This window comes from Scyliorhinus torazame, chromosome 11, assembly GCF_047496885.1.
Source record: "Scyliorhinus torazame isolate Kashiwa2021f chromosome 11, sScyTor2.1, whole genome shotgun sequence".
In the NCBI taxonomy this organism is placed as follows: Eukaryota; Metazoa; Chordata; class Chondrichthyes; order Carcharhiniformes; family Scyliorhinidae; genus Scyliorhinus; species Scyliorhinus torazame.
The window spans coordinates 250,896,056-250,913,756 of NC_092717.1; the positions used below are offsets into that span (position 1 = coordinate 250,896,056).

Genomic DNA, 17,701 nt, shown 5'->3' on the forward strand with positions numbered 1-17,701 from the left:
GCTTGTGTGACCCGCTCTGTACACTTTCCCAGCTTGTGTGACCCGCTCTGTACACTTTCCCAGCTTGTGTGACCCGCTCTGTACACTTTCCCAGCTTGTGTGACCCGCTCTGTACACTTTCCCAGCTTGTGTGACCCGCTCTGTACACTTTCCCAGCTTGTGTGACCCGCTCTGTACACTTTCCCAGCTTGTGTGACCCGCTCTGTACGGTTCCCCAGCTTGTGTGACCCGCTCTGTACGGTTCCCCAGCTTGTGTGACCCGCTCTGTACGGTTCCCCAGCTTGTGTGACCCGCTCTGTACACTTTCCCAGCTTGTGAGACCCGCTCGGTACGGTTCCCCAGCTTGTGTGACCCGCTCTGTACGGTTTCCCAGCTTGTGTGACCCGCTCTGTACATGTTCCCCAGCTTGTGTGACCCGCTCTGTACGGTTCCCCAGCTTGTGAGACCCGCTCTGTACGGTTCCCAGCTTGTGTGACCCGCTCTGTACGGTTCCCAGCTTGTGTGACCCGCTCTGTACGGTTCCCCAGCTTGTGTGACCCGCTCTGTACGGTTCCCCAGCTTGTGTGACCCGCTCTGTACACTTTCCCAGCTTGTGAGACCCGCTCTGTACACGTTCCCCAGCTTGTGTGACCCGCTCTGTACGGTTCCCCAGCTTGTGAGACCCGCTCTGTACGGTTCCCAGCTTGTGTGACCCGCTCTGTTCGGTTCCCAGCTTGTGTGACCCGCTCTGTACGGTTCCCCAGCTTGTGTGACCCGCTCTGTACACTTTCCCAGCTTGTGTGACCCGCTCTGTACGGTTCCCCAGCTTGTGTGACCCGCTCTGTACGGTTCCCCAGCTTGTGTGACCCGCTCTGTACGGTTCCCCAGCTTGTGAGACCCGCTCTGTACGGTTCCCCAGCTTGTGTGACCCGCTCTGTACGGTTCCCCAGCTTGTGTGACCCGCTCTGTACACTTTCCCAGCTTGTGTGACCCGCTCTGTACACTTTCCCAGCTTGTGTGACCCGCTCTGTACACTTTCCCAGCTTGTGTGACCCGCTCTGTACACTTTCCCAGCTTGTGAGACCCGCTCTGTACGGTTTCCCAGCTTGTGTGACCCGCTCTGTACGGTTCCCCAGCTTGTGTGACCCGCTCTGTACACTTTCCCAGCTTGTGTGACCCGCTCTGTACACTTTCCCAGCTTGTGTGACCCGCTCTGTACACTTTCCCAGCTTGTGTGACCCGCTCTGTACACTTTCCCAGCTTGTGTGACCCGCTCTGTACACTTTCCCAGCTTGTGTGACCCGCTCTGTACACTTTCCCAGCTTGTGTGACCCGCTCTGTACACTTTCCCAGCTTGTGAGACCCGCTCTGTACACTTTCCCAGCTTGTGTGACCCGCTCTGTACACTTTCCCAGCTTGTGTGACCCGCTCTGTACGGTTCCCCAGCTTGTGTGACCCGCTCTGTACGGTTCCCAGCTTGTGTGACCCGCTCTGTACGGTTCCCCAGCTTGTGTGACCCGCTCTGTACGGTTCCCCAGCTTGTGAGACCCGCTCTGTACGGTTCCCAGCTTGTGTGACCCGCTCTGTACGGTTCCCCAGCTTGTGTGACCCGCTCTGTACACTTTCCCAGCTTGTGTGACCCGCTCTGTACACTTTCCCAGCTTGTGTGACCCGCTCTGTACTGTTCCCCAGCTTGTGTGACCCGCTCTGTACGGTTCCCAGCTTGTGTGACCCGCTCTGTACGGTTCCCCAGCTTGTGAGACCCGCTCTGTACACTTTCCCAGCTTGTGTGACCCGCTCTGTACACTTTCCCAGCTTGTGAGACCCGCTCTGTACACTTTCCCAGCTTGTGTGACCCGCTCTGTACGGTTCCCCAGCTTGTGTGACCCGCTCTGTACACTTTCCCAGCTTGTGTGACCCGCTCTGTACGGTTCCCCAGCTTGTGTGACCCGCTCTGTACACTTTCCCAGCTTGTGAGACCCGCTCTGTACACTTTCCCAGCTTGTGTGACCCGCTCTGTACGGTTCCCCAGCTTGTGTGACCCGCTCTGTACGGTTCCCCAGCTTGTGTGACCCGCTCTGTACGGTTTCCCAGCTTGTGAGACCCGCTCTGTACGGTTCCCCAGCTTGTGAGACCCGCTCTGTACGGTTCCCCAGCTTGTGTGACCCGCTCTGTACGGTTCCCAGCTTGTGAGACCCGCTCTGTACGGTTCCCAGCTTGTGTGACCCGCTCTGTACGGTTCCCCAGCTTGTGTGACCCGCTCTGTACACTTTCCCAGCTTGTGTGACCCGCTCTGTACGGTTCCCAGCTTGTGTGACCCGCTCTGTACGGTTCCCCAGCTTGTGTGACCCGCTCTGTACACTTTCCCAGCTTGTGTGACCCGCTCTGTACGGTTCCCCAGCTTGTGAGACCCGCTCTGTACACTTTCCCAGCTTGTGAGACCCGCTCTGTACACTTTCCCAGCTTGTGTGACCCGCTCTGTACACTTTCCCAGCTTGTGTGACCCGCTCTGTACGGTTCCCCAGCTTGTGTGACCCGCTCTGTACGGTTCCCCAGCTTGTGAGACCCGCTCTGTACACTTTCCCAGCTTGTGTGACCCGCTCTGTACGGTTTCCCAGCTTGTGTGACCCGCTCTGTACGGTTCCCAGCTTGTGTGACCCGCTCTGTACACTTTCCCAGCTTGTGTGACCCGCTCTGTACGGTTCCCCAGCTTGTGAGACCCGCTCTGTACACTTTCCCAGCTTGTGTGACCCGCTCTGTACACTTTCCCAGCTTGTGTGACCCGCTCTGTACGGTTTCCCAGCTTGTGTGACCCGCTCTGTACGGTTTCCCAGCTTGTGTGACCCGCTCTGTACACTTTCCCAGCTTGTGTGACCCGCTCTGTACGGTTTCCCAGCTTGTGTGACCCGCTCTGTACACTTTCCCAGCTTGTGTGACCCGCTCTGTACACTTTCCCAGCTTGTGTGACCCGCTCTGTACACTTTCCCAGCTTGTGTGACCCGCTCTGTACACTTTCCCAGCTTGTGTGACCCGCTCTGTACGGTTCCCCAGCTTGTGTGACCCGCTCTGTACGGTTCCCCAGCTTGTGTGATCCGCTCTGTACGGTTCCCCAGCTTGTGTGACCCGCTCTGTACGGTTCCCCAGCTTGTGTGACCCGCTCTGTACGGTTCCCCAGCTTGTGTGACCCGCTCTGTACACTTTCCCAGCTTGTGTGACCCGCTCTGTACACTTTCCCAGCTTGTGTGACCCGCTCTGTACACTTTCCCAGCTTGTGAGACCCGCTCTGTACGGTTTCCCAGCTTGTGTGACCCGCTCTGTACACTTTCCCAGCTTGTGAGACCCGCTCTGTACGGTTCCCCAGCTTGTGAGACCCGCTCTGTACGGTTCCCAGCTTGTGTGACCCGCTCTGTACGGTTCCCAGCTTGTGTGACCCGCTCTGTACGGTTCCCAGCTTGTGTGACCCGCTCTGTACACTTTCCCAGCTTGTGAGACCCGCTCTGTACGGTTCCCCAGCTTGTGAGACCCGCTCTGTACGGTTCCCCAGCTTGTGTGACCCGCTCTGTACGGTTCCCCAGCTTGTGTGACCCGCTCTGTACACTTTCCCAGCTTGTGAGACCCGCTCTGTACGGTTCCCCAGCTTGTGTGACCCGCTCTGTACACTTTCCCAGCTTGTGTGACCCGCTCTGTACGGTTCCCAGCTTGTGTGACCCGCTCTGTACGGTTCCCCAGCTTGTGTGACCCGCTCTGTACACTTTCCCCAGCTTGTGTGACCCGCTCTGTACACTTTCCCAGCTTGTGTGACCCGCTCTGTACGGTTCCCCAGCTTGTGTGACCCGCTCTGTACGGTTCCCCAGCTTGTGTGACCCGCTCTGTACACTTTCCCAGCTTGTGTGACCCGCTCTGTACGGTTCCCCAGCTTGTGTGACCCGCTCTGTACGGTTCCCCAGCTTGTGTGACCCGCTCTGTACACTTTCCCAGCTTGTGTGACCCGCTCTGTACACTTTCCCAGCTTGTGTGACCCGCTCTGTACACTTTCCCAGCTTGTGTGACCCGCTCTGTACGGTTCCCCAGCTTGTGTGACCCGCTCTGTACGGTTCCCCAGCTTGTGTGAACCGCTCTGTACACTTTCCCAGCTTGTGTGACCCGCTCTGTACACTTTCCCAGCTTGTGTGACCCGCTCTGTACACTTTCCCAGCTTGTGTGACCCGCTCTGTACACTTTCCCAGCTTGTGTGACCCGCTCTGTACACTTTCCCAGCTTGTGTGACCCGCTCTGTACGGTTCCCCAGCTTGTGTGACCCGCTCTGTACACTTTCCCAGCTTGTGTGACCCGCTCTGTACGGTTCCCCAGCTTGTGTGACCCGCTCTGTACGGTTCCCCAGCTTGTGTGACCCGCTCTGTACACTTTCCCAGCTTGTGTGACCCGCTCTGTACGGTTCCCAGCTTGTGTGACCCGCTCTGTACGGTTCCCCAGCTTGTGTGACCCGCTCTGTACGGTTCCCCAGCTTGTGAGACCCGCTCTGTACGGTTCCCAGCTTGTGTGACCCGCTCTGTACGGTTCCCCAGCTTGTGTGACCCGCTCTGTACACTTTCCCAGCTTGTGTGACCCGCTCTGTACACTTTCCCAGCTTGTGTGACCCGCTCTGTACTGTTCCCCAGCTTGTGTGACCCGCTCTGTACGGTTCCCAGCTTGTGTGACCCGCTCTGTACGGTTCCCCAGCTTGTGAGACCCGCTCTGTACACTTTCCCAGCTTGTGTGACCCGCTCTGTACACTTTCCCAGCTTGTGAGACCCGCTCTGTACACTTCCCCAGCTTGTGTGACCCGCACTGTACGGTTCCCCAGCTTGTGTGACCCGCTCTGTACACTTTCCCAGCTTGTGTGACCCGCTCTGTACGGTTCCCCAGCTTGTGTGACCCGCTCTGTACACTTTCCCAGCTTGTGAGACCCGCTCTGTACACTTTCCCAGCTTGTGTGACCCGCTCTGTACGGTTCCCCAGCTTGTGTGACCCGCTCTGTACGGTTCCCCAGCTTGTGTGACCCGCTCTGTACGGTTTCCCAGCTTGTGAGACCCGCTCTGTACGGTTCCCCAGCTTGTGAGACCCGCTCTGTACGGTTCCCCAGCTTGTGAGACCCGCTCTGTACACTTTCCCAGCTTGTGAGACCCGCTCTGTACACTTTCCCAGCTTGTGTGACCCGCTCTGTACACGTTCCCCAGCTTGTGTGACCCGCTCTGTACGGTTCCCCAGCTTGTGAGACCCGCTCTGTACGGTTCCCCAGCTTGTGTGACCCGCTCTGTACGGTTCCCAGCTTGTGAGACCCGCTCTGTACGGTTCCCAGCTTGTGTGACCCGCTCTGTACGGTTCCCCAGCTTGTGTGACCCGCTCTGTACACTTTCCCAGCTTGTGTGACCCGCTCTGTACGGTTCCCAGCTTGTGTGACCCGCTCTGTACGGTTCCCCAGCTTGTGTGACCCGCTCTGTACACTTTCCCAGCTTGTGTGACCCGCTCTGTACGGTTCCCCAGCTTGTGAGACCCGCTCTGTACACTTTCCCAGCTTGTGAGACCCGCTCTGTACGGTTCCCAGCTTGTGTGACCCGCTCTGTACGGTTCCCAGCTTGTGTGACCCGCTCTGTACGGTTCCCCAGCTTGTGTGACCCGCTCTGTACACTTTCCCAGCTTGTGAGACCCGCTCTGTACACTTTCCCAGCTTGTGTGACCCGCTCTGTACGGTTCCCCAGCTTGTGAGACCCGCTCTGTACACTTTCCCAGCTTGTGTGACCCGCTCTGTACGGTTCCCAGCTTGTGTGACCCGCTCTGTACACTTTCCCAGCTTGTGTGACCCGCTCTGTACGGTTCCCCAGCTTGTGAGACCCGCTCTGTACACTTTCCCAGCTTGTGTGACCCGCTCTGTACGGTTCCCAGCTTGTGTGACCCGCTCTGTACACTTTCCCAGCTTGTGTGACCCGCTCTGTACGGTTCCCCAGCTTGTGAGACCCGCTCTGTACGGTTTCCCAGCTTGTGTGACCCGCTCTGTACACTTTCCCAGCTTGTGTGACCCGCTCTGTACACTTTCCCAGCTTGTGTGACCCGCTCTGTACGGTTTCCCAGCTTGTGTGACCCGCTCTGTACACTTTCCCAGCTTGTGTGACCCGCTCTGTACACTTTCCCAGCTTGTGTGACCCGCTCTGTACGGTTTCCCAGCTTGTGTGACCCGCTCTGTACACTTTCCCAGCTTGTGTGACCCGCTCTGTACACTTTCCCAGCTTGTGTGACCCGCTCTGTACGGTTCCCCAGCTTGTGTGATCCGCTCTGTACGGTTCCCCAGCTTGTGTGACCCGCTCTGTACGGTTCCCCAGCTTGTGTGACCCGCTCTGTACGGTTCCCCAGCTTGTGTGACCCGCTCTGTACACTTTCCCAGCTTGTGTGACCCGCTCTGTACACTTTCCCAGCTTGTGTGACCCGCTCTGTACACTTTCCCAGCTTGTGAGACCCGCTCTGTACGGTTCCCCAGCTTGTGTGACCCGCTCTGTACACTTTCCCAGCTTGTGTGACCCGCTCTGTACACTTTCCCAGCTTGTGTGACCCGCTCTGTACGGTTCCCCAGCTTGTGTGACCCGCTCTGTACACTTTCCCAGCTTGTGTGACCCGCTCTGTACGGTTTCCCAGCTTGTGTGACCCGCTCTGTACGGTTCCCAGCTTGTGTGACCCGCTCTGTACACTTTCCCAGCTTGTGAGACCCGCTCTGTACGGTTCCCCAGCTTGTGAGACCCGCTCTGTACGGTTCCCCAGCTTGTGTGACCCGCTCTGTACGGTTCCCCAGCTTGTGTGACCCGCTCTGTACACTTTCCCAGCTTGTGAGACCCGCTCTGTACGGTTCCCCAGCTTGTGTGACCCGCTCTGTACACTTTCCCAGCTTGTGTGACCCGCTCTGTACGGTTCCCAGCTTGTGTGACCCGCTCTGTACAGTTCCCAAGCTTGTGTGACCCGCTCTGTACACTTTCCCCAGCTTGTGTGACCCGCTCTGTACACTTTCCCAGCTTGTGTGACCCGCTCTGTACGGTTCCCCAGCTTGTGTGACCCGCTCTGTACGGTTCCCCAGCTTGTGTGACCCGCTCTGTACACTTTCCCAGCTTGTGTGACCCGCTCTGTACGGTTCCCCAGCTTGTGTGACCCGCTCTGTACGGTTCCCCAGCTTGTGTGACCCGCTCTGTACACTTTCCCAGCTTGTGTGACCCGCTCTGTACACTTTCCCAGCTTGTGTGACCCGCTCTGTACACTTTCCCAGCTTGTGTGACCCGCTCTGTACGGTTCCCCAGCTTGTGTGAACCGCTCTGTACACTTTCCCAGCTTGTGTGACCCGCTCTGTACACTTTCCCAGCTTGTGTGACCCGCTCTGTACACTTTCCCAGCTTGTGTGACCCGCTCTGTACACTTTCCCAGCTTGTGTGACCCGCTCTGTACGGTTCCCCAGCTTGTGTGACCCGCTCTGTACACTTTCCCAGCTTGTGTGACCCGCTCTGTACGGTTCCCCAGCTTGTGTGACCCGCTCTGTACGGTTCCCCAGCTTGTGTGACCCGCTCTGTACACTTTCCCAGCTTGTGTGACCCGCTCTGTACACTTTCCCAGCTTGTGAGACCCGCTCTGTACACTTTCCCAGCTTGTGTGACCCGCTCTGTACGGTTCCCCAGCTTGTGTGACCCGCTCTGTACGGTTCCCCAGCTTGTGAGACCCGCTCTGTACGGTTCCCCAGCTTGTGAGACCCGCTCTGTACGGTTCCCCAGCTTGTGTGACCCGCTCTGTACACTTTCCCAGCTTGTGTGACCCGCTCTGTACGGTTCCCCAGCTTGTGTGACCCGCTCTGTACACTTTCCCAGCTTGTGTGACCCGCTCTGTACACTTTCCCAGCTTGTGAGACCCGCTCTGTACGGTTCCCCAGCTTGTGTGACCCGCTCTGTACACTTTCCCAGCTTGTGTGACCCGCTCTGTACACTTTCCCAGCTTGTGTGACCCGCTCTGTACGGTTCCCCAGCTTGTGTGACCCGCTCTGTACACTTTCCCCAGCTTGTGTGACCCGCTCTGTACGGTTCCCCAGCTTGTGTGACCCGCTCTGTACACTTTCCCCAGCTTGTGTGACCCGCTCTGTACGGTTCCCCAGCTTGTGTGACCCGCTCTGTACACTTTCCCAGCTTGTGTGACCCGCTCTGTACGGTTCCCCAGCTTGTGTGACCCGCTCTGTACACTTTCCCAGCTTGTGTGACCCGCTCTGTACACTTTCCCAGCTTGTGTAACCCGCTTTGTACACTTTCCCAGCTTGTGTGACCCGCTCTGTACACTTTCCCAGCTTGTGTGACCCGCTCTGTACACTTTCCCAGCTTGTGAGACCCGCTCTGTACGGTTCCCCAGCTTGTGAGACCCGCTCTGTACGGTTCCCCAGCTTGTGTGACCCGCTCTGTACACTTTCCCAGCTTGTGTGACCCGCTCTGTACGGTTCCCCAGCTTGTGTGACCCGCTCTGTACACTTTCCCAGCTTGTGTGACCCGCTCTGTACACTTTCCCAGCTTGTGTGACCCGCTCTGTACACTTTCCCAGCTTGTGTGACCCGCTCTGTACGGTTCCCCAGCTTGTGTGACCCGCTCTGTACGGTTCCCCAGCTTGTGAGACCCGCTCTGTACGGTTCCCCAGCTTGTGTGACCCGCTCTGTACGGTTCCCCAGCTTGTGTGACCCGCTCTGTACACTTTCCCAGCTTGTGTGACCCGCTCTGTACACTTTCCCAGCTTGTGAGACCCGCTCTGTACACTTTCCCAGCTTGTGTGACCCGCTCTGTACACTTTCCCAGCTTGTGTGACCCGCTCTGTACACTTTCCCAGCTTGTGAGACCCGCTCTGTACAGTTTCCCAGCTTGTGTGACCCGCTCTGTACGGTTCCCCAGCTTGTGAGACCCGCTCTGTACGGTTCCCCAGCTTGTGTGACCCGTTCTGTACGGTTCTCCAGCTTGTGTGATCCGCTCTGTACGGTTCCCAGCTTGTGTGACCCGCTCTGTACACTTTCCCAGCTTGTGAGACCCGCTCTGTACGGTTCCCCAGCTTGTGAGACCCGCTCTGTACGGTTCCCCAGCTTGTGTGACCCGCTCTGTACACTTTCCCAGCTTGTGTGACCCGCTCTGTACGGTTCCCAGCTTGTGAGACCCGCTCTGTACGGTTCCCCAGCTTGTGTGACCCGCTCTGTACACTTTCCCAGCTTGTGTGACCCGCTCTGTACAGTTTCCCAGCTTGTGTGACCCGCTCTGTACGGTTCCCCAGCTTGTGTGACCCGCTCTGTACGGTTCCCAGCTTGTGTGACCCGCTCTGTACACTTTCCCAGCTTGTGAGACCTGCTCTGTACACTTTCCCAGCTTGTGTGACCCGCTCTGTACGGTTCCCCAGCTTGTGTGACCCGCTCTGTACGGTTTCCCAGCTTGTGTGACCCGCTCTGTACAGTTTCCCAGCTTGTGTGACCCGCTCTGTACGGTTCCCCAGCTTGTGAGACCCGCTCTGTACACTTTCCCAGCTTGTGAGACCCGCTCTGTACACTTTCCCAGCTTGTGAGACCCGCTCTGTACGGTTCCCCAGCTTGTGTGACCCGCTCTGTACGGTTCCCCAGCTTGTGTGACCCGCTCTGTACGGTTTCCCAGCTTGTGTGACCCGCTCTGTACACTTTCCCAGCTTGTGTGACCCGCTCTGTACGGTTCCCAGCTTGTGTGACCCGCTCTGTACGGTTCCCCAGCTTGTGTGACCCGCTCTGTACAGTTTCCCAGCTTGTGTGACCCGCTCTGTACGGTTCCCCAGCTTGTGTGACCCGCTCTGTACACTTTCCCAGCTTGTGTGACCCGCTCTGTACAGTTTCCCAGCTTGTGTGACCCGCTCTGTACGGTTCCCCAGCTTGTGTGACCCGCTCTGTACACTTTCCCAGCTTGTGAGACCCGCTCTGTACGGTTCCCAGCTTGTGTGACCCGCTCTGTACGGTTCCCCAGCTTGTGTGACCCGCTCTGTACACTTTCCCAGCTTGTGTGACCCGCTCTGTACACTTTCCCAGCTTGTGAGACCCGCTCTGTACACTTTCCCAGCTTGTGAGACCCGCTCTGTACGGTTCCCCAGCTTGTGTGACCCGCTCTGTACGGTTTCCCAGCTTGTGTGACCCGCTCTGTACACTTTCCCAGCTTGTGTGACCCGCTCTGTACGGTTCCCAGCTTGTGTGACCCGCTCTGTACGGTTCCCCAGCTTGTGTGACCCGCTCTGTACAGTTTCCCAGCTTGTGTGACCCGCTCTGTACGGTTCCCCAGCTTGTGTGACCCGCTCTGTACACTTTCCCAGCTTGTGTGACCCGCTCTGTACAGTTTCCCAGCTTGTGTGACCCGCTCTGTACGGTTCCCCAGCTTGTGTGACCCGCTCTGTACACTTTCCCAGCTTGTGAGACCCGCTCTGTACGGTTCCCAGCTTGTGTGACCCGCTCTGTACGGTTCCCCAGCTTGTGTGACCCGCTCTGTACACTTTCCCAGCTTGTGTGACCCGCTCTGTACACTTTCCCAGCTTGTGTGACCCGCTCTGTACACTTTCCCAGCTTGTGAGACCCGCTCTGTACGGTTCCCAGCTTGTGTGACCCGCTCTGTACGGTTCCCCAGCTTGTGTGACCCGCTCTGTACGGTTCCCCAGCTTGTGTGACCCGCTCTGTACACTTTCCCAGCTTGTGAGACCCGCTCTGTACACTTTCCCAGCTTGTGTGACCCGCTCTGTACACTTTCCCAGCTTGTGTGACCCGCTCTGTACGGTTCCCCAGCTTGTGTGACCCGCTCTGTACACTTTCCCAGCTTGTGTGACCCGCTCTGTACACTTTCCCAGCTTGTGTGACCCGCTCTGTAAACTTTCCCAGCTTGTGTGACCCACTCTGTACACTTTCCCAGCTTGTGTGACCCGCTCTGTACACTTTCCCAGCTTGTGTGACCCGCTCTGTACGGTTCCCCAGCTTGTGAGACCCGCTCTGTACACTTTCCCAGCTTGTGAGACCCGCTCTGTACGGTTCCCCAGCTTGTGTGACCCGCTCTGTACACTTTCCCAGCTTGTGTGACCCGCTCTGTACACTTTCCCAGCTTGTGTGACCCGCTCTGTACACTTTCCCAGCTTGTGTGACCCGCTCTGTACGGTTGCCCAGCTTGTGTGACCCGCTCTGTACGGTTCCCCAGCTTGTGTGACCCGCTCTGTACACTTTCCCAGCTTGTGAGACCCGCTCTGTACGGTTCCCCAGCTTGTGAGACCCGCTCTGTACACTTTCCCAGCTTGTGAGACCCGCTCTGTACGGTTCCCCAGCTTGTGTGACCCGCTCTGTACACTTTCCCAGCTTGTGTGACCCGCTCTGTACACTTTCCCAACTTGTGTGATCCGCTCTGTACACTTTCCCAGCTTGTGTGACCCACTCTGTACGGTTCCCAGCTTGTGTGTCCCGCTCTGTACACTTTCCCAGCTTGTGTGACCCGCTCTGTACGGTTCCCAGCTTGTGTGACCCGCTCTGTACGGTTCCCCAGCTTGTGTGACCCGCTCTGTACACTTTCCCAGCTTGTGTGACCCGCTCTGTACACTTTCCCAGCTTGTGAGACCCGCTCTGTACACTTTCCCAGCTTGTGAGACCCGCTCTGTACGGTTCCCCAGCTTGTGTGACCCGCTCTGTACGGTTTCCCAGCTTGTGTGACCCGCTCTGTACACTTTCCCAGCTTGTGTGACCCGCTCTGTACGGTTCCCAGCTTGTGTGACCCGCTCTGTACGGTTCCCCAGCTTGTGTGACCCGCTCTGTACAGTTTCCCAGCTTGTGTGACCCGCTCTGTACGGTTCCCCAGCTTGTGTGACCCGCTCTGTACACTTTCCCAGCTTGTGTGACCCGCTCTGTACAGTTTCCCAGCTTGTGTGACCCGCTCTGTACGGTTCCCCAGCTTGTGTGACCCGCTCTGTACACTTTCCCAGCTTGTGAGACCCGCTCTGTACGGTTCCCAGCTTGTGTGACCCGCTCTGTACGGTTCCCCAGCTTGTGTGACCCGCTCTGTACACTTTCCCAGCTTGTGTGACCCGCTCTGTACACTTTCCCAGCTTGTGTGACCCGCTCTGTACGGTTCCCCAGCTTGTGTGACCCGCTCTGTACGGTTCCCCAGCTTGTGTGACCCGCTCTGTACACTTTCCCAGCTTGTGAGACCCGCTCTGTACGGTTCCCAGCTTGTGTGACCCGCTCTGTACGGTTCCCCAGCTTGTGTGACCCGCTCTGTACGGTTCCCCAGCTTGTGTGACCCGCTCTGTACACTTTCCCAGCTTGTGAGACCCGCTCTGTACACTTTCCCAGCTTGTGTGACCCGCTCTGTACACTTTCCCAGCTTGTGTGACCCGCTCTGTACGGTTCCCCAGCTTGTGTGACCCGCTCTGTACACTTTCCCAGCTTGTGTGACCCGCTCTGTACACTTTCCCAGCTTGTGTGACCCGCTCTGTACACTTTCCCAGCTTGTGTGACCCACTCTGTACACTTTCCCAGCTTGTGTGACCCGCTCTGTACACTTTCCCAGCTTGTGTGACCCGCTCTGTACGGTTCCCCAGCTTGTGAGACCCGCTCTGTACACTTTCCCAGCTTGTGAGACCCGCTCTGTACGGTTCCCCAGCTTGTGTGACCCGCTCTGTACACTTTCCCAGCTTGTGTGACCCGCTCTGTACACTTTCCCAGCTTGTGTGACCCGCTCTGTACACTTTCCCAGCTTGTGTGACCCGCTCTGTACGGTTGCCCAGCTTGTGTGACCCGCTCTGTACGGTTCCCCAGCTTGTGTGACCCGCTCTGTACACTTTCCCAGCTTGTGAGACCCGCTCTGTACGGTTCCCCAGCTTGTGAGACCCGCTCTGTACACTTTCCCAGCTTGTGAGACCCGCTCTGTACGGTTCCCCAGCTTGTGTGACCCGCTCTGTACACTTTCCCAGCTTGTGTGACCCGCTCTGTACACTTTCCCAACTTGTGTGATCCGCTCTGTACACTTTCCCAGCTTGTGTGACCCACTCTGTACGGTTCCCAGCTTGTGTGACCCGCTCTGTACACTTTCCCAGCTTGTGTGACCCGCTCTGTACACTTTCCCAGCTTGTGAGACCCGCTCTGTACGGTTCCCCAGCTTGTGTGACCCGCTCTGTACACTTTCCCAGCTTGTGTGACCCGCTCTGTACACTTTCCCAGCTTGTGAGACCCGCTCTGTACGGTTCCCCAGCTTGTGCGACCCGCTCTGTACACTTTCCCAACTTGTGTGATCCGCTCTGTACACTTTCCCAGCTTGTGTGACCCACTCTGTATACTTTCCCAGCTTGTGTGACCCGCTCTGTACACTTTCCCCTGCTTGTGTGACCCGCTCTGTACACTTTCCCAGCTTGTGTGACCCGCTCTGTACACTTTCCCAGCTTGTGTGACCCGCTCTGTACGGTTCCCCAGCTTGTGTGACCCGCTCTGTACACTTTCCCAGCTTGTGTGACCCGCTCTGTACGGTTCCCCAGCTTGTGTGACCCGCTCTGTACACTTTCCCAGCTTGTGTGACCCGCTCTGTACGGTTCCCCAGCTTGTGTGACCCGCTCTGTACGGTTCCCCAGCTTGTGTGACCCGCTCTGTACACTTTCCCAGCTTGTGTGACCCGCTCTGTACACTTTCCCAGCTTGTGTGACCCGCTCTGTACACTTTCCCAGCTTGTGTGACCCGCTCTGTACGGTTCCCCAGCTTGTGTGACCCGCTCTGTACACTTTCCCAGCTTGTGTGACCCGCTCTGTACACTTTCCCAGCTTGTGTGACCCACTCTGTACACTTTCCCCAGCTTATGTGACCCGCTCTGTACACTTTCCCAGCTTGTGTGACCCACTCTGTACACTTTCCCCAGCTTGTGTGACCCACTCTGTACACTTTCCCCAGCTTGTGTGACCCGCTCTGTACACTTTCCCAGCTTGTGTGACCCGCTCTGTACACTTTCCCAGCTTGTGTGACCCACTCTGTACACTTTCCCCAGCTTGTGTGACCCGCTCTGTACACTTTCCCAGCTTGTGTGACCCGCTCTGTACACTTTCCCAGCTTGTGTGACCCGCTCTGTACACTTTCCCAGCTTGTATGACCCGCTCTGTACGGTTCCCCAGCTTGTGTGACCCGCTCTGTACGGTTCCCCAGCTTGTGAGACCCGCTCTGTACACTTTCCCAGCTTGTGTGACCCGCTCTGTACGGTTCCCCAGCTTGTGTGACCCGCTCTGTACACTTTCCCAGCTTGTGTGACCCGCTCTGTACACTTTCCCAGCTTGTGTGACCCGCTCTGTACACTTTCCCAGCTTGTGTGACCCGCTCTGTATGGTTTCCCAGCTTGTGAGACCCGCTCTGTACGGTTCCCCAGCTTGTGAGAGGAATGGTTTAGACTGAAGGGAATCCATGTTCTAATTCGACTGAACGTCCCAAAGTCTTTGATTTAGTCACAGCCCAGTTCCTGACGGCTGCAGTGTTGTATTATCACAACCTAATTATCGTACCCTAATGCACAGAGAGACCATGGCAGCCATCTCCCTGTTGGCATCTGATCTCCCTGTTGGCAGCAGATCTCTGGAGGGAATATCGGTGCCCTGGGGTTCTCCTGTTCCCTTCCTCTGCCTCACACAGTGCTGTCTGACAGGCTGTCCTGTCTCATTGAATCACAGAACGTTTGCAGCACAGAAAGTGGCCACGGTCCCTGCATGTTTGCCCCGGCCAAAGAACGATCTGTCCAGCTCTATGCCATTTTCCAGCATTTGTTTCTAGCACGTCAGGTGCCTATCCAGACCCCTTCTAAAAGAGTTGAGGGTTTTTGACCTCTACAACCTGTCATGTGAGTGTCCCTTGAAGAAAGGTTTATCATGTGACTTGTAGCGCATTGGGCTGTGAGGTGAGAAGAGGGGGTTTCAGTTTCAGTTTAACTGCTGTGGACGACAAAGAGAAAATAATTATTTTCTCTATTTTCATTTTAAAAGTTGACTGCAGGTGTGATTCATCAGACTTCCGAGACAGTTTAATCAAAACAAGGTTTATTCTAAGAACATAGTTAACATATGTATACATATATATAAACACAGCAAGAATTTTTATCAATTACAAACATAAAGACACCACACAGCTACAGTAATATAACACTTAATGAATTCCCCCTTAACTGTTCCAATTCAATAACAAAATCCAATTAAACCAAAGCCCCTTTTCAAGGTCCTGGCCCAGCACACTGTATTCTTACTTGAATGGGACTGGTCCTTTTCCTGAAATTCTGATCCAGTTCCAACCAGCAGATTCAAACTCCTCCCGGGAAGCAATTATATCTTAAGTTCCCAAAACAGTTAGCCACAACCAATGTGCTTTTTACTGGAACAGCTTTGAAAATGAAAATGGAGAAAAACAGGGAAAACACTTCTTTCTCCTTCTGCAATCAAACTGAAACCCCCTCTCCTCTCGCAGCCACAGCCCAGCTCCACCTACAAAATGACATCACTGAAGCCATGCTACAAGTCATGTGATAAGACCAAACCTTCTTAAAGTAGCACTCCCATGACGAAACCCAGAAAGCTAGCACACGGGCAGCAGGTAATCAGGAAGGTTAATGGAATGTTGGCCCTTATTTCAAGGAGGTTGGAATATAAGAGTCGAGAAGTCTTGCTGCAGCTGTATGAGGAGCTGGTGAGACCACATCTGGAGCACTGGGAGCAGTTTGTGTCCACTTATTTAAGGAGGGATTGTCTTCTGAGCAAAGGTTAAACAGGTTGGAGTCTATTCATTGGAATTTAGAAGAATGAGAGGTGATCTCATTGGAACATGTCAGATTCTTGAGGCGCTGACAGGGTAAATGCTGAGAGGATGTTTCCGCCTCATGGGAGAGTCTAGGACCAGAGAGCTGAGTCTCAGAATAAAGGAGAGCCAATTTCAGACTGGGTTGAGGAGGAATTTCCTCTCTCAGAGGGTGGTGAGTCTGTGAATCTCCTCGTCACAGAGAGCTGTGGGGACAGAGTCCGTGTGTGTATTTAAGGCTGAGATAGATTCTTGGTCAGTCAGTGAATCGAGGGTTACAGGGAAAAGGCAGGAAAATGGACGTGAGGAATGTCGGATCAGCCATGATCACATTGAATGGTGGAGCAGGCTCGAGGGGCCGAATGGCCTCCTCCTGTTACTATTTGTTATGGTCTCAGAGGCAGTAATTACAATGTGATAGGTTTACATAGCAAATTTGCATTATAACAAAAGAACCTGGATTTACAAAGCATCTTACAATGGGCGGCAGGGTAGCACAGTGGTCAGCACAGTTGCTTCACAGCTCCAGGGTCCCAGGTTCGATTGCTGGCTTGAGTCCACTGTCTGTGTGGAGTCTGCACGTTCTCCCCGTGTGTGCGTGGGTTTCCTCCGGGTGCTCCGGTTTCCTCCCTCAATCCAAAGATGTGCAGGTTAGATGGATTGGCCATGATAAATTGCCCTTCGTGTCCAAAAAGTTTGGGTGGGGTTACTGGGTTAGGGTGGAAGTGTGGGAGCTCTTTCCAAGGTCCTGTGTAGACTCCATGGGCCGAATGGCCTCCTTCTGCACTGTTAATTCGATGTTCATTTACAACCTCGGCCTCAATGAAGTCATTGTAAAGTGAAGTCACTGCTGTAATGTACAAAAAATATAGTGTGGTCATTTATGATGTAATAACAATCTAAATCTACAGTACGTTGTGGTTGAACATCTTTGTTCCATTGCTGAAAAGGACTTGAGTTAAAATTCCCAAATACAGAGTCAGCAATCGCTGAAATCAGTAAGATGCATGGATTCCCTCCTGATTTATGTTAATGTTTTTCATCTTCCACTTTTCCTAGAATTCAGAAGAATGGTTGGATCATCTTCCTCCTGACCATGGCTGCGGTGTTCTGGGTGTATCGACTGGTCAAGGTCATCTGCAATCTGCTGAGCTATTGGGAAATCAGAACGTTCTACATCAAAGCACTGAGAATCCCCACGGTATAGGCCACAATTCGCTCGCTCAAATAGCAGGGGGACAGTTCAGAATGCTTGGACACACTCAGTGTCAGGTGTATGAGTGTGTATCAGTCTGCAGTTGTACACAGACAGTGTTTTGGTGTATCTGTGTGTCAGTTCTCTTTAGATAAAAGCAAATGACTGCAGATGCTGGATACTGAAACAAAAAGAGAAAGTACAGGACAGGCATGTTCCTGTGAGGAAGAAAGACAAATACGGCAATTTTCGGGAACCTTGGATGACGAATGATATTGTAGGCCTCGTCAAAAAGAAAAAGGAGGCATTTGTCAGGGCTAAAAGGCTGGGAACAGACGAAGCCTGTGTGGCATATAAGGAAAGTAGGAAGGAACTTAAGCAGGGAGTCAGGAGGGCTAGAAGGGGTCATGAAAAGTCATTGGCAAATAGGGTTAAGGAAAATCCCAAGGCTTTTTACACTTACATAAAAAGCAAGAGGGTAGCCAGGGAAAGGGTTGGCCCACTGAAGGATAGGCAAGGGAATCTATGTGTGGAGCCAGAGGAAATGGGCGAGGTACTAAATGAATACTTTGCATCAGTATTCACCAAAGAGAAGGAATTGGTAGATGTTGAGTCTGGAGAAGGGGGTGTAGATAGCCTGGGTCACATTGTGATCCAAAAAGACGAGGTGTTGGGTGTCTTAAAAAATATTAAGGTAGATAAGTCCCCAG

The 17,701-nt window shown here is 55.2% G+C and overlaps 1 protein-coding gene across 1 annotated transcript in view; it reads left to right on the forward strand.

The window, feature by feature from the left end:
- atg9b (autophagy related 9B) overlaps positions 1-17,701 on the forward strand; it is a 125,069-nt gene that overhangs the window by 54,144 nt on the left and 53,224 nt on the right. Inside the window, exon 6 of the mRNA XM_072468608.1 lies at positions 16,856-16,997. Coding sequence (XP_072324709.1) covers positions 16,856-16,997 — 142 coding nt within the window. The remainder of the gene's footprint in view (positions 1-16,855; positions 16,998-17,701) is intronic.